Source organism: Symphalangus syndactylus, chromosome 14 (genome assembly GCF_028878055.3).
Source record: "Symphalangus syndactylus isolate Jambi chromosome 14, NHGRI_mSymSyn1-v2.1_pri, whole genome shotgun sequence".
NCBI classification, from domain to species: Eukaryota; Metazoa; Chordata; class Mammalia; order Primates; family Hylobatidae; genus Symphalangus; species Symphalangus syndactylus.
In genome coordinates this window covers 73,053,238-73,070,269 of record NC_072436.2, presented here as the reverse complement: position 1 = coordinate 73,070,269, position 17,032 = coordinate 73,053,238, and the positions used below count along the sequence as shown (strand labels likewise).

Sequence of the window (17,032 nt, the reverse complement as noted above, 5' to 3'; positions counted from 1 at the left end):
GGCCCTTAAATATGTCTTATAAATATTTTCTCCCAATTTGTGCCTTGCCCTTCATCCTCTTTAATGTTGTTTTTGAATGGACAGAAGTTCTCAAATTATCAATTTTATGTAGTCACATTTATAATTATGCCTGGTGACCTTTGTTTTATTTCAAATGCATTCTCTGTCATGAAGACAATTTATACCTTCTAAAATATTATTTTATCTTTTATAATTAAGTTTATAATGAATATATATGCACCTGATTTAGGGATAAAGTTTGAGGTAAAGGTCATGTTTCTTTCTTTTTCTACATGAATATCAAATAGACCAAGCACTATTTAATTTCAAAAGTCCTTTTACCATTGCTCAGAAGGGTCACCTTTGTCTTAAATCGTGTTCATTTATATGGAAGTCTGTTCCTGTGCTATCCTGTTTCTTTCATCTTTGTCTATCCTGTCACCATCATAACACTGTCTTAATTACTATAACTTTACATAAGTCTTGATACCTGGTAGATATCCACCCTCATTATTCTTCGCGAGATCTTCAAGAGTTTATTGATATTTTTGGTCCCTTGCATTTTCAGATAAATTTTAGAAAAAACTTACCATGTTACACACACATAGTCACACACTGGGCCTTCGTATGTATTTATGTTGAATCTATAGGTCAGTTTGGAAACAGCTGACATTGTAACAATATTGAGTCTCACAACCCATGAACATAGTATAACCATTTATTTAGGTCTTCGTTTTCTTTCAAAAAAAATCTTTTTTGTTTTTTTGAGACGGAGTCTTGCCCTGTTCCCAGGCTGGAGTGCAGTGGCGCAATCTCGGCTCACTGCAACCTCCACCTCCCGGGTTCAAGCAATTCTCTGCCTCAGCTCCCGAGTAGCTGGGATTACAAGCACCCGCCACCACGCCTGGCTAATTTTTGTTTGTATGTATGTATGTATGTATGTATGTATATATGTATTTACTTATTTTACACGAAGTCTCCCTCTGTCGCCCAGGCTGGAGTGCAGGTGTGCAATCTCGGCTCACTGCAAGTGCAGTGGCGCAATCTCGGCTCATTGCAACCTCCACCTCCCAGGTTCAAGCAATTCTCCTGCCTTGGCCTCCCCAGTGGCTGGGACTACAGGCGCGCACCACCATGCCAGGCTAATTTTTTGTATTTTTAGTAGAGACGGGGTTTCACCATGCTGGCCAGGCTGGTCTTGAACTCCTGACCTCGTGATCCGCCTGCCTCGGCCTCCCAAAGTGCTGGGATTACAGGCGTGAGCCATCGCGCCCGGCCTCAAAAATGTTTTATAGTTCTCTTTGTAGGAAGGACAATCTTTAACTTACTCCTAGTTACTTGCTATCTCATGCACTATTATAAATAGTATCTCTTTAAAACTTCAATTTTATATTTGTTGCTAATCTATTGAAACACATTGATTTTTGAATATTGACTTTGTATCCAGCAACTCTTAAATTAATTTAGTAATTTTTTCTACTTTCTTTTGGATTTTTCTATGCACATATCATCTATGAAAAATTAGCCGTATTTCCTCTTCTTGACAAATTCGAAGACCCTCAATAATCTGAATTTGACTAACGGGCAATTTTCATTGTAAATTCAATAAAAAGCTGCTAGTGTATTCAATCTCCTTTCCAACTCACAAACTCCCACTCTCAGTTTACGCGGACCGGACTACTACCGCAACAACCCCCACCAGTCTGGAGGATTTTGAGCCTAGACACTCCTCCAGAGCAGGCTCCTGTCCCGGCTGCGGAAGTGCGCGCGCCCCGGACACCTTAACAGTTCCGCCCCTCTCCCGGACCCAGCCAATCAGCGGCCGCCTCTTGCGCGCGCCCCACCGACCAAAATGGCGGCTGCCGGTGGTGCAGAGTGCGGTTTGTAGTGCTGTTGCCCCACTCATCCCTTTGCAAAATGTGAAAGAAGAAGCGGCCGGTGGAGGCGGGCCATAGGCAATGAGTCGGCGAAGGAAACATGATGACAGCCCTAGCCCGAAGAAAACTCCGCACAAAACAGCGGCGGCTGAGGAATGCGGCTCGGTGGTCGAGCCAGGGAGGAGGCGGCTGAGGTCGGCCCGCGGTTCGTGGCCCTGCGGGGCTAGAGAGGGGCCTCCCGGGCCAGTGCGGCAGCGAGAGCAGCCTCCGGCCGCCGCCTTGTGCAGTAAAAGTAACCCCGAGGGTGAGATGTTGGCAGCGCGGCCTGCCTTGGCTTCGGCGCCGCATCCCCACAGCCCAATTTGTAACAGGGAAATCTGGGGTGGGGGTGGAGTCTGGAGTGTGTATTCTGTCTCTGGGATTCACCCCTCGAGAGTCCAAAAATAATCCTATACCACTCCCCGATGGGCTTTTGTCCCCGAGCTTCAGCACTACCCCGTTAGGTTTGACCATCCATTTGCCTCCGCCACAGGAATAGGTCATGTGGTTTACCTGTTTGCGGGAGGGCGGCTGCTTTCCAGGCTGCTCCTCCAGTCAGCGGCAGTGGCGGAGTGAGGAGAAACAGCTGATAGGCCCGCTAACATCAGTTTATTCCCGGAGAAATTATTTCTCTTTAAACCTTGTTTTTTTTCCCTGATCTGTTTTAGAGAAGAGTTCATAAAGTTTGTCTCAAAGCCTGGTTGATGTCTCACCTCATTATGAATAAACCGGAAGTTCCTGTGTGTAACATCCCTCCAAATAAGATACTAAGGATCCCTTTAGTCTCGATTAGTTTTAGGTGTTACTTTTTAAAAGACTTCTAGTAAATCTTAGTTGGAACTGAAACTCATACAAAAGCCTTTATTCTGGAGCATGTTCTTGAAATAGTGCTTTTTTTTTTTTGATAAAGAATCTCTCTCTGTCGCCCAGGCTGGAGTGCAGTGGCACAATCTCGGCTCACTGCAACCTCCGCCTCCGGGGTTCAAGCGATTCTCCTGCCTCAGCCTCCCAAGTAGCTGGGACTACAGGCGTGTGCCACCTCACCCAGCTAATTTTTTGTATTTTTAGTAGAGACGGGGTTTCACCGTGTTAGCCAGGATGGTCTCGATCTCCTGACCTCGTGATCCACCCGCCTCAGCCTTCCAAAGTGTTGGGATTACAGCCACTGCGTACGGCCACCTTACATGTCTTTAATAATGAGACATAAAGCAATTCGGGAATGAACAAAAATCTTTATAAAAATTTGAAAGTGATTCTAGACAAAAATTCCCAAGCATTGGACCACTCACTAATGCTTTTTGAAGAATCTCAATTAATGTAGATTAGATAGAGTTGGTGAAAGGGGCTAAACATATTTAGGTTTCTGTTGGGTTACTTTGGATTTCTGAATGTACCTATAAATTACAGATGGTTCCCCAAAGCCTCCAAGTCTCAATGATAATAAATAGAATGACTTAGTTTATACAGTATTGTACTATGCATTCATAGAGCTTATGGATTATCTAGAAGTGTTTGCTATTTACAATGTGAAGTTTGCAAAGTGCTGTGTGGATTTTTATATGAAACAAGCATTTCTGTTACGGTTCAGGTAATTATCTCTGGGAAAAAAAGTTATCTTGGACTATAAAAGTTAGTCTAAGCTATTATTTGACCTTGGGGTCTTACGAAGTAAGGTAATGCTTTAAAATGCAACAATTGTTATTTTGCTTATATTTTATATAGAAAGGTATGAAACACCAAAGAGAGCACTGAAAATGGACTTACTGTCATCTTCCTTCAGTTCTCCTAATGATCCAGATGGACAGAATGATATCTTTTGGGATCAGAATTCTCCATTGACAAAGCAGTTAGGTAATTAATTATTAACATTTTTTATGTGAGTAAATATTTGATAAATGATTCAGATTTAACTAGAATTCTAGTCAGATAATAGCATCGGGAACCTCTGAGAATCTTATGATTTTATCTGTATAAGTATGTGATGTAAACACATAATCCTCTAAGCTGCACTAAATAAAATTGTTTTCTGAGAAGTGACAGCTATTTTTTAAAATTGAGGGTTTTTTGTTTTAAATTTATAGAAATGTCTTTGTTTCTTTAGGTAAAGGAAGAAAAAAACAGATTTACACCACAGATAGTGATGAGATTTCACATATTGTTAATCGTATTGCTCCTCAGGTAAATATCACTAGTTTTACAGTTTGTTTTAAAACAGTGAAGAATGTGCCACTAAGTTTTTGTAGTTGCTTTAAATGAAAAGTATTGTCTATTATAATTCTTTTTTCCAAAAATAAGGCAGCAAAGATTACTGTTTTGCCTTTTCTACTTTTGAAATACATATTTTGAAAAAAGGAATATAATATAAAATACAAGATATTTTCTTAAGTATATATCTTGTTTTAATTTTTTAGAGTAATTTTTGACTAGGGCATTGTGTTTATCTGTAATGTTGTGCTTAACAACATACAGCATCATTTTTCAAGTTGCTAAAATAATAGAATAAGGCAGTGAAAAAAGTTTATACTTTTATGATTGTTTTGTGATTGGTACTTACTGTCTATAACGTTTCTCCATTGAAACTATTAATACTCATTGACTTATAAGATTATCAAGAAACACTTACAAAAGTGGAGAGCACTGAATTCAAATTTAGTCCTCATTCAACCTCCTGTGCTGTGTGACCCAATGGAAGTTATTTAAACTCTCACCACCTCAGTTCATTCAGCCATGAACTAGAATTATTGTGTTGCTCTTGCTGTCTTCGTTGGATCATTATGAGGATTAAACTAGATAAAAATTCTTTGTAAACTGTAGAGTGCTATAACTGTAAGGTTATGTTAAGGTTGTTACTGTAATAGAACCATCTCCAAAGGTTTTTTTTTTTTCTTGGACAGGCGTGGTGACTCATTCCTGTAATCTCAGCATTTTGGGAGGAAGGCTGAGGCAGGAAGATTGCTTGAGGCCAGGAGTTTAAGACCCCGTCTCTTAAAAAAATTTTTTTTGAGTGTTTCGTTTCTTTTTTTCATTTCTGTTCTTGTATTGAGTGATGAAATAGAAATATGTTCAAGTCAATCATTTGACACAAAGCAATCCAATAACTCTAATATTATAATTACTAAGAAGCAAAGGCTCAATACATGAAACTGTTCTGAACTTCTTTACTTTTTGTTCTCTTTTTCTTATTTAACATTTAAATCCAGAGAACATTTTTGCTCAGTGTCTTCTCTAAAGGAAGTATGCCATTTTTCCTTAACCTGCCCTTGAATAGTTACTATATGTTGACCATAAACAATAGATGGCACTGGCCCAAATCATAATTTGAAGAATTATTGTCGCCCAGGTGGAAGAGACAGGAAATGAAGTTTTTCTTAGCAGCTATAAAATATCCAAAATTACACCTAGCACAGTCAAAACAACTCTGTTGCTACTAGCTCTACATTCCATTTTTAGCATGTCATAGAAATTCATTTTACTTACAGTTCATTAGTTAAATGGCATTTATGCCATAATAGTACTTACTCTATAAGTTAACAATAGATCTTCATTAATTGTGGGTTTCACATGAAAGAAGCATAATAAAATGTGTTTGGGCGGGCCAGTCTAAATAGTGATAAAAAGATAGTTGTGAATAAATTATTGGACACTTTACCTAAGTGGACTGGAAATAATAGCTCATATAAAGAAATGGCAACAGTACGCAAGTGGTAACTTGTATAAAAGAAAAATATATAGTGAAATTAGTAGCTTTAAAATGTTACCCTCTTAAACTGAGTACTTTTAAAGCATATAAATCTTTAGCAGTTTCAAGGTCTGTTTGAAAGCTTGTCATGTTCTCAGAATGACAAATATTTATATTATTTATTTTTAGGTGAGTCATTCTCAAATCATTTAATTTTCTTTTAACGTTTTCAGAGATAGCATTTTTTTTAATATGCGCTTTTATTCTGGTTGGACAGTCAGTTCACTTTCTGCAGGGATACATTTTATACAATGTTGTTTATTTGAAGATGGTATATATCTTCATTTATACAGCTTTGCACAGTATACCTTTTATAATAAAATGAAGTAATGCATTTAGATACCTTATACAGCACCTGGATTATGGTTGAAAATCAATGTTATGTAATTATTCATGAAGAAATATGTAATATAACATGTATAAATAGTATACAAACATACATAGGACCTATGTATATGTAAAATTGGGTACATAAAGTCATAATTTAGTTCTCTGAAAATTGAATGAATTTAAAATTACTTTTGTAAATGGCAGAGTTCATAATTAAGACCATTAATTGTCTTTCAATTCAAGATTGTTGAAATAAAAGGGAAAATATATTGAGTCTGAAAGTGAAATTACTGATTTTCTTGAGTATTTGCAAAGCTAAAGGCAACTAGGTTCAAGTCGACATTAAGAAAACTTTTTTGATTCATTGAGGATTTGAAGTACCAAGTTGTAGGGATCTTTTCACCTAAATCTTCTAGTAAATAAATGTAAACTGACACTGGTATGCCCAGTATTGTGCTGGATGCTGAGTTATTCTAAGAAGAGTCCTTGCCTTTGAGTAGCCTATAATCTAGTAGTAATATTATTTTTTAACTTGTGTGATATTTATGTTCATTCTAGGTACTATAAAATAGAAAATGGTTACTTGATTTGATTTGTTGGTTTGGTTTGCAATTAATGCCTAAAGCTCATTCTGTAATTTTTTTGTGTGATCAAGTGACTGAAAGGTACAGCAAAAGTATCTAGGTCTAAAATGCCTTTTTTCTGTATATTATCTGGGCCAAACTTTTCTGCTTTCTCTATTTTTTTATTCTTATTCCTGTCTCATTCTTAGCATCAGTTCTAACCTTGCTCTTATCTCTTAATTCATTCCTGATCTTAATTCTGAGTGTTCTTAATTTAGGTCAACTTGTCCAACTTTAGATAAAGATTATAATAAGGATAAAGAAAATTTGGAGAAACAGATGATACAGAAAGAATTCCATATGTATCTCCTCTCAATTCTGATGATTTCTGCCCCACAGTTTCTGACACTAATGTTTTTATAAGTATCTTAGGACAATTAAAATGTCAATTTTCTTTTGATAAAAACATGCTTCTGTTATTAAATGTACATTTGATAAATTTAATTCTTAAAACAATATTTTTTTAAAATAAACAGTTTGTAATTCTGAATGTTTTCATTCTCTGAAACATAAGTGGATCAATTCTTGTAGCTTATTATTGCTATCTCCCAACTTCTCATTGTTTTTGAGTTTGGTAACTGTTACCTCACCAGAATTTAGGAAATTAATTCAAAATCGTTAGTTTTTATTTTCTTTTTTCTTTCTTTTGTTTTTTTGGAAGTGGGAGGATGCTACACTGTTACTTTATACCTCTTTTTTTCCCTATCTGCCAAAGGATGAAAAACCAACAACAAATTCTATGCTGGACATGTGGATTGGTGAAACTGCTATTCCTTGTACTCCCAGTGTAGCAAAAGGAAAATCAAGAGCAAAAATCAGCTGCACAAAGTAAGTTAAGACTTTTCAGCTTTTCTGAAATTCAGTGAAGCAAGTATTTTTTGATAATACTCCATTTTGGTTTTGTGAATATATCAAAATTTTTGTTAATAAAATTTCCACAGTTTTGATCTATCAAATTTTGGAGTTAAAATAATTATGCCTGTTAAAATCTTAGAGCTTTAACATCAAAATATGTTAAATAACAGTTGGATATAACATCTCAGAATATTTTTAGTTATTTTTTAATCTTGTTTAATAGGTTAAAAACACAAAATCAAGAAGAAGAACTTATGAAACTGGCTAAACAATTTGATAAAAATATGGAAGAGCTAGATGTGATTCAAGAGCAAAACAAGAGGAATTATGATTTTACCCAGACGATTTCAGAAACACAGATTTTAAGTAATTATAAAGATAATATACAGATGCGGTCATTACATAATATAGTTCCCGAAATAGATAATGCTACAAAAAAGAAGCCAATCAAAGGAAACACCAAGATATCTGTGGCAAATAATCAAAATAGCAGTCAGAAGCCATTTGACCAAACTGCTGAAGCAGCCTTTAATGCTATTTTTGATGGTTCTACTCAGAAGTGTAGCGGACAGTTAAGCCAAGAACTGCCAGAGGCTTTTTGGAGCACCAATAATACTACCTTTGTAAAGACAAATGCTTTGAAAGAGGGGAAAATCATTACTAATGAAACTCTGGTCGTTGAAAAACTGTCAAATAAAACCCCACGATCACTTTCTTCTCAAGTAGATACACCCATAATGACAAAATCATGTGTGACTTCCTGTACTAAGGAGCCAGAAACTTCTAATAAGTACATTGATGCATTTACTACCAGTGATTTTGAGGATGATTGGGAAAACTTACTAAGTAATGAACCTTTTGCTATGCAAAATACCGACATGCCTGAACTCTTCCCTTCTAAAACAGCCCATGTTACTGATCAAAAGGAAATTTTTACCTTTAATAGTAAAACTGTTAAAAATACGTCAAGCGCAAATACAAGTCCAGATGCCAGGTTAGGAGATTCAAAAGTATTACAAGATCTTTCTTCAAAGACATATGACAGAGAATTAATAGATGCAGAATATAGATTTTCACCAAATCCAAATAAATCAAACAAATTATCATCCACTGGAAATAAAATGAAATTTGAGAACTCTTCCAATAAAATTGTTATTCAAGACAAAATTCAAGATTGCATAGTTACATCTAATCTGACAAAAATAAAGGAAGATACTCTTACTAAATCTACTGTATATGCTTCTGAAAGGAAGTCAGCTTTGAACACAAGATATTCTAATGAACAGAAAAATAAGTGCATTTTAAATCAGTCTATTAAAGCCCCTGTTAATACGGATCTTTTTGGCTCTGCAAATCTAGGCAGTGAAACCAGCGTTAGTAACCCAAATCAGACTAGTGCATCAAAAGTAGGTTCTTTCTTTGATGATTGGAATGATCCCTCATTTGCCAATGAAATTATTAAAGCATGTCATCAATTAGATAATACCTGGGAAGCAGATGATGTAGATGATGATTTGTTGTACCAAGCATGTGATGATATTGAAAGACTAACTCAGCAACAAGACATTAGAAAGGACAGTAAGACATCAGAAAGTATATGTGAGATCAATAATAATTCCGAACATGGAGCCAAAAACATGTTTACTATATCTAAACAAGGAAGTAATTTGGCACAATCAAAGCATTTGAATCCAGGCAGCATTTCAGTGCAGACATCTTTGACAAATAGCTCACAAATAGATAAGCCAATGAAGATGGAGAAAGGGGAAATGCATGGAAATTCTCCAAGATTTTTAGGTGCCACAAATTTGACTATGTATTCTAAGATCTCAAATTGTCAGATAAATAATCTGCATGTGTCTTATACTAACACTGATGTTCCAATACAAGTGAATAGTTCCAAATTGGTTCTTTCAGGAAGTTCAAGTTTGAATGTAACTTCAGATCATATGAATACAGAAATTGCCACTTCTAAGAAGAAATTGAGTACTAAGCAGCTATGCCATAAGACTATAACAGATGAAGCTCAGAGCAACCTTAACAAAACGGTTGGATTTTCAAAGTTTACATTTACAAGGATGAAAAATTCTCAGATTAATCAAAATTGTATCACTGGAAGTATGTCTGATACCAAAATTACACAGGGTGTGGAGAAAAAGAAAAGTGTCAACCCATTACTGGAGGAAGCTGTTGGAAAGCAATCTTTGGTGAAACTTTCTGAATCTTTGAAACAATCTTCAAAAGGTATGTATGAAATATGAAATAGTTTTCTTTGAAAAGCATCTTAAAAAGTAGTAAAATAATTGTTGTTTTTGAGTGTGAGTAATGACGTTTAACTAGAATTCTTAAAATGATACTTGGAAACAATTATACTGCATTACACAGAGTAGTTGGTTTATTTTTCAAAATATTACATTGAATTCTTTCCCAGCACTTAATACAATGACTGGCATATAGTAGGTACTCAGTAAATATTTTTTGAATGATTTATTAATTCTTTCTTGGAAAATCATACATTTAGATATATGTATTACAGTGTTCATTAAGATTGTATTTACTAAATTGTTTTAAAACTTGAGTAATCTGGGAAGCAGATGATGGAGCAGTGAGGTAAATAATATTTAGAAAATTTGGAGCATTCTAATTAAACATCTTTACTAGTGTGATATTTGATATAAACGTGCTAGTGGTGATGGTTAAAATTGTGATTTACTTATTTGATAACAGCTATCATTTCTGATTCTTCCAATTTCTCTTTTCCCCAAGTCTCCATTCTATCAATAAGTTTCATTCTTTCTATCTCAAAAACCGTATCCCCAAACTGTCCATTTTTCTTTCTACAACAAGTTAACATTTCTTGATGAGACTACTGCAGTTCTTTTATCTATTTCCTTTCAATTCTTATCTCCAAATAGTGGAATAGCCTTTTAAAATTGGATGGGCAAAAATGGCGTTTCTATGCTTAAAACAACCTTCAATGGCTGCCCATCATATTTCAAATAAAATCCAAACTGTATACTGTGACCAACAAAGCTGTGGATTATCTCTCTTTAACCTGCATCTCCTCTTTTTTCCTTACCTGCTAAGCTTCAGCTATACCAGCTATCTTTTAGTTTCTCAAACAGTGTATGTTTTTCTTCCTTGTCCAGGAACTTAGACCATGCTCTTCCCTTTGACTAAAACTACTTCTTTTCAACATGTGACCCCTCCCCTACTCTTTTGATGGGGATTTCTTACATCTCAATATAAGTACTACTTTCTCACAGAGGCCTTCCTTGAGGAGTCTATAAATAGATCTCCTTGTTTATTTTTTATTTCCTAATTGCTTTCATCACAAGTTGCAATTAAATATTTGTGACTCTTCTCTGTCTTGTTGGCATTACTGTTACAACTTTCCTATTTAAGTGACTTTTTTAAAAATTTACAACAGTAATATGCTAGTTATTTAAAAAGAAAAGTAAAACGGTATAGAATAATTTAAAGGAAAAAGTTAAGTCTTCTGTTTCTCCTTTCTGATAACCATCCCTTAGGGAAAACCACTATTAATAGTTGGTATGATGTAGCATTTTCTATGAATATAAAAAGATGTGTGTGTTTATGTACATATACATGTGTATGCATATATATATACCTATAGATCTATTTAAATATTAATAAATCTGTATACCCACTATTTGGCAACTTGCTTTTGCCTTAATATATTATAGCTGTCTTTTCCTATTAGTACATATAAATTTATTTTAGTCCTATTAATGACTGTGATATATATGGTGGATGTATCATAATTTAACTGTTTCTCTGTGATGGACATTTGGGTTGGTTTCAGTCTTTTGCAATTGCAAACAATACTCCAGTAAATATCCTTCTGCATAAATTTCTGTATGCTTGTATAATTGTATCTGTTAATTCCTAAAAAATTGCTACAAGAGAAAGTTTTAAAATTTGATAGATACCACCAAATTTCTGTCTGAAGCAGTTATACCAATTTGTCTTATCAACACTGACAATAAATAATTCTCTACACCCAGGGTGTCCAATCTTTTGGCTTTCCTGGGCCACATTGGAAGAATTATCTTGGATCACACATAAGATACACTGACATTAATAAAAGCTGATGAACTTAAAAAAAAAAAAAAATCACAAAAAAATCTCATAATGTTTTAAAAAAGTTTATGAATTTGTGTTGAGCTGCATTCAAAGCCATCCTGGGCTGCAGGTGTAGCCTGCGGGCTGTGGGTTGGACAAGCTTGCTTTACATGGTAGCCCAAACTAGATATTTTGAAATATTAAAAATTGTTCTCAGTCTATAATAATTTTAAGTATTTAAATTTGTATTAAAGTGAGCATATTGTGGCCGGGCGCAGTGGCTCACGCTTGTAATCCCAGAACTTTGGGAGGCCGAGGCAGGCGGATCACGAGGTCAGGAGATCGAGACCATGGTGAAACCCCGTCTCTACTAAAAAATACAAAACAAAATTAGCCGGGCATGGTGGCGGGCGCCTGTAGTCCCAGCTACTCGGAGAGGCTGAGGCAGGAGAATGGCGTGAACTCGGGAAGCGGAGCTTGCGGTGAGCCGAGATTGCGCCACTGCACTCCAGCCTGGGCGACAGAGCGAGACTCCGTCTCAAAAAAAAAAAAAAAAGTGAGCATATTGTAACTAAATCAAGCATGTTCCTAGCATGAATTTATTTACAGATAGAGTTGACCCTTGAACAATGTGGGGGTTAGAGGCACTGATCTTATTTGCAGTCGAAAGTCTGTGTATAACTTTTGATCCCCTAAAAACTTAGCTGCTAATAGCCTGCTGTTGACCAGAAACCTTTCCGATAACATAATTAATTAATACATATTTTGTATGCTCTTATATGTATTATATACTGTATTCTTACAATAAGCTGGAAAAGTGTTATTAAGAAAATCATAAGGAAGAGAAAATAATATTTACTATTCATTAAGTGAAAGTGGATCATCAAAAAGGTCTTCATCCTCATAATCTTCATGTCTAGTAGGCTGAGAAGGAAGAAGAGTAGGAGTTGGTCTTGCTGTCTCGGGTGTCACATGCAGAAAACAACCTACAAATGAGTGGACTTGCCAGCTCAAGCCCATGTTGTTCAAGGGTCAACTATAGTTATAATTCTATAAAAGACTAAACCTGGAGTATTTGAGTTTTCCCAAAACTCCTATCTACCAATCTGTCTGCATTTTTTATGGATAATCTGCCTTTTAGTTTACCTTATCAATATTTTCTTTAAGCTTATTGATAGTACTGAATTTCTTAATTACTATTAACTTACTTTGTTGATGTTTTCTATTGTTTCTACTTCCTTTTACTTTGGTATGTAGCAAGCTGCTCTCCAGGGAAGTATCTCTGAAACAAAACTCACTTAACTCCCTCATTTATTTCAGGCAGTTGTTGGCAAACTATGATCTGTCCAAATCCAGCTTGCAGGTTGTTTATGTATAGCCAGTACACTAAAAATGATTTTTACGTTTTAAATGGTTGGAAAAAAATTAAAAGGAGAATAATATTTTATGACATTTGAAAATTATATGAAATCCAGATTTCATTGTCCATGAACAGGTTTTATTTGAATACAGCTCATCAGTTATTTATGCATTATCCATAACTATTTTTGCTACAGTGGTACGGGTGAGCAGTTGCAACAAGATACTCACAGGTTAACATTCTTGCTTTCTGACTCTTTACAGGAAAAAAAAAAAAATTACTGACCCTTGCACTATAAGATCAAGATTAAGAAGAGCAGCTTTTGCGTAGTACTTTACAATATTTTAAGACTTCATTGTGTATTTTTATTATAGATTGAGTTAAAGGAAAGACTGAAGGGAAAAATGGATGAGTCCCTAAATCAAATTTTCATGGTGTGACCTGATTATCATTTGAAATTATTTTCTATAATATTGCCAAGCAAATTGTAAGACCAGCTTTAGGAAGTTATATTTTCTGCTGTTGTAGATTATTAACCTGTTTTCTTTCCACACAGTCAAATTCAGTGTAAAGTTTTTGTATGTGTAGTCTGAGTTTGTTGTGTTTCTCAGCTTTGAGACTAAAGTATTAGATAATTAGTCAAGCTAATTAGAAAGTATCTTCTGGTGTCTCTCTTTAGGAAAAAATAGCTACAATCTGTTAGGTAAATAGCTTAGGAAATAAAAGCCATCAAAATCATCTGGGAAACTTGTTTAAAATATGTATTTCTTAGCCTGAATACCCCGTCCCATTTCTGATTATACCAAGAAAGGAAAGGGAGGCAGATTATGTATTTTGGAAAATGCCTCTGTTAGTTAACAAGAGAAATGTCTCATAAATTGTGAATCTTTTTCTAGATGTCAGAATAAATGATATTTCTCTTCTGTCAATATTACAGATTCTTCTTAAAAAGCGTATTTTACAACATAAATCGGTTTTACTGGTAAAAGTTTACTTAAATATGTATTAGGGTGATAATCTTAAACTTAAAGTTTTATCATTTAAATGAGATAGTGATTTCTAATACAAAGCTTCAACTAAGTTGAGATTATTTTACAGTTTCTCCAAAATGCATCCTCCAAATAAAAATATAATTTCTGACAGTGAATCACAGGTAACCAGTTTGACATGAGAGATTTTTTATCACTCTAAAATATATTTCCTCAGTGGATGAAAACTTTATAGCTCTATAGGGAAAAGTAGATGTGAATATTAATATAACGTCTTATGTAAATATACACTGAGATTGATAGCTAATTTAATTCCTTGTATTTTGACTTTTCCTATTAAAATTTACATAACATTTTAAATCCCAATGTATACTTTTTAAAGATATATTTATTCATAGGTCATATAAATTAGATGTCATTGTCCACAAGAATTATTTGGTGGGTAGTCAGTTTTCTATCAAATTGAATTTTATCACACTGTGAAAATAATGTATCAAATAGAGACAGATCCATCAGTGGATCTGTCTTTTGAACTGGAGCATTATATCTGTATTATGTACTTAGAATTTTATATTTAGTAGTTTAGTTTGATTTAATAGCCAACTAATACGGCAAATCTGGGTGATAAAAAAAGCAAAACTTAAAGCACATATTGAATGACTTTATAGGCTATAAAACTCTTTCGCTGAATTTTTAGAGGAAGAAGAGAAAAATAGAAAGTGTTCTCCGGAAGAAATTCAGAGAAAAAGACAAGAAGCGCTGGTTCGGAGAATGGCTAAAGCACGAGCCTCATCTGTAAATGCAGCTCCCACTTCATTTCTTTAATGAAATATTAGTTGGAAGACTTCACAAAGACTGCTGATAACTATCTGTGATAGGAAATTTTTTTTTCTGGATTTCTCTGTGAGAAATGTAATGCTGACTTTTATAAAGCCTGGACTTCTACTTTATTTAATAAATCAATGTTTGCAGTGGTAAATGAAACATTTCCTTGGACATGTATTTGAAAGTCATTATATACAAGTTTTGGAAATTCAGGAAAGTTAGCAATTATGTACAGATATTATACAGAGGAAAGTAGTTATATTTTTAAATGCTATTGTTGCAGAGGATCATCAAAAAAGAGGTAATCTACGTTATTTCCTATTCTAATGTCTTTTCCTAATACAAAACTTCAACTTTCTAAGTTAGTAGACTATTTTTGTAGTTTTACTTTCATTAACTGTTGCTTAAGGTTTTCATACACTTCCAGATTTTAATTAATACTTTCATATTTCTAGAAACATGGTTGATGATATGAAATAAAGGACTTCATTTGTAAGGAAATTATGTTCAGTTCTTAGAAGTGGATTTGGATTTTAATAATTCTAAAATGTGACACATTTTGCAAACTTTCCAGCATATTTAGGAAAACTCTGAATTTAGAAGTCTAACATAGAAGAAAAGAAGTAGTGGATTGTCTACAAAAGTAATGTGGCATCATTAACATTTAGAACTGGCAGAAACTTCATATGTCATCTGGTCCAGCTTCCTTATTGTATCGGTGAGAAAAAGTAATACTGTTTTCAAAGTCATAGACAAGTTAATGCTGTGCTACGATTAGAATGATTTCTTTGGACACCTAAACAATTACACCGTTTGCTTCAAAGTATCAGTATATAAAATAACTTGAGGGAATATTATTTTCTAGTATAAAACAAAAGATGTAATTAAAAGCACAATAAGGACTGTTTGATAATAATGCTTATTGTTCGTTATTTTGCTTTAAAGAATTAGTCTTTCCAGGATATAAAAATGAGAATCTTTTTTCTTTTCAGTTTTTCTGTAACTGTGTAATTTTCCCCTCAATTAATTTACTTACTTTACTCATCTTTTCTTCTCTGTTACTGTTTTGTTTTTTCTTTTTTTGCCGTTTTGCCTATTTGGAATTTGCTAAACCAGTAATAGAAGTCCAACTAGAGGGCATAAGGCAGGGAGGATGCTTTATTCCTCTTAAATGGTTTTAGATCTAGGGAAAGTTAGAGATATGAAACACCTGTCATGGTGTGGCATTTATCACTATCAAGTGTCTCAAAGCTGTGATAATACGGTAGTTACTGCCCTATAACTATACAGATACTCCTCAACTTACCGTGTAGTCACATCCCAATAAACCCATCATGAGTTGAAAATACCTTAAGTTAAAAATGCATTTACTACACTTAATCTACCCAACAACATAGCTTAGCTTAGCCTACCTTAAACATGCTCAAATCACTTATATTAGCCTAGAGTTGGGCAAATCATCTGGCAACACGGTACACTATAGAGTATCAGTTGAGCTGATGCGCAGCATCATGAGAATGTTGTACCGCATATCTCTAGCCTGGGAAAGAATCAGACTTTAAAGTATGGTTTCTATTGAACGCATATCACTTTTGCACCACCTTAGAGTTGAAAAATTGTAAGTCAACCATTTTAAGTTGGAGACTGTACATTGAAAATGGTATTTTCATATATACAGTGGAGTACTGGAGTTTAGCTAATCATCTATCTTAATTATTTTTCTAGGAATATATAATAACCTAGATAAATGCAAGTAGTTTCTATGTAAGAAAATAAAGAGCTGAGAATCTTTTACTAAAAGTGGCTTCACTGTGTTCTGACTATGCTTTGGATATCTCTGTCCTTGCTTAAGCTCCTCCCTGCTTACTGCTTGCTTTTTTAAGAGTACTTTTAGCCTATTCTGTTCATTCATTTAGACTCAGCCTAATAAGTCTGTTTCTTTGAACCTCGTACCTAACCATCTTCACTGGAATTGATTGCTTCTCTCTGATCATAATGGTACTGATTATTGTGTCTTTCATTGAGCAATATTATAATGCCTTTATGTGTTGTTTAGTTGTATAAATCTTATTTTATAATTTGTCATTTTGTGTCTCTGGTAATTCTGCCAAATTCTTATACAGCCCATAGTATTATTTACACAATAGATTTCTTTAAGTGACTCCCTTTTTTAAAAAAAAAAAAAGAAAAAAAGAAACTTTTATAGCACTTCTGGGTCGTGGGAGGTGTAGTGGCCCTGTACATCTGAACCCGACATGACTGGTTTTTAGGGTCACTGCTCCTGTTCATACCACTTTCCTTTCCTATCC

The 17,032-nt window shown here is 34.5% G+C and overlaps 1 protein-coding gene across 4 annotated transcripts; it reads left to right on the top strand.

Annotated features, from left to right (window-relative positions):
* The first annotated feature begins 1,809 nt into the window (after window positions 1-1,809).
* ETAA1 (ETAA1 activator of ATR kinase) lies at window positions 1,810-16,808 on the top strand. Of its 4 annotated transcripts, none has more exons than XM_063617898.1 (6): window positions 1,810-2,181; window positions 3,639-3,767; window positions 4,018-4,094; window positions 7,324-7,436; window positions 7,687-9,707; window positions 15,298-16,808. In XM_063617898.1, the coding sequence occupies exons 1-6, from the start codon at window positions 1,959-1,961 to the stop codon at window positions 15,315-15,317; spliced, it is 2,583 nt and encodes an 860-aa protein (XP_063473968.1). In that variant the 5' UTR covers window positions 1,810-1,958; the 3' UTR covers window positions 15,318-16,808. The 4 variants fall into 4 exon arrangements, with proteins under 4 accessions (XP_063473968.1, XP_055097196.1, XP_055097194.1 ...); XM_055241221.2 differs by having other exon boundaries at window positions 15,179-16,808; XM_055241219.2 differs by having other exon boundaries at window positions 14,596-16,808.
* Window positions 16,809-17,032: the final 224 nt, after the last annotated feature.

Bases quoted from the DNA above. Each gene is read 5' to 3' on its own strand.
- ETAA1 (XM_055241219.2), top strand. From the start codon at position 1,959: ATGAGTCGGCGAAGGAAACATGATGACAGCCCTAGCCCGAAGAAAACT. The intron at 2,182-3,638 runs GTGAGATGTTGG...TATTTTATATAG, and splicing joins CAGTAAAAGTAACCCCGAGG to AAAGGTATGAAACACCAAAG. The intron at 9,708-14,595 runs GTATGTATGAAA...CTGAATTTTTAG, and splicing joins TTTGAAACAATCTTCAAAAG to AGGAAGAAGAGAAAAATAGA.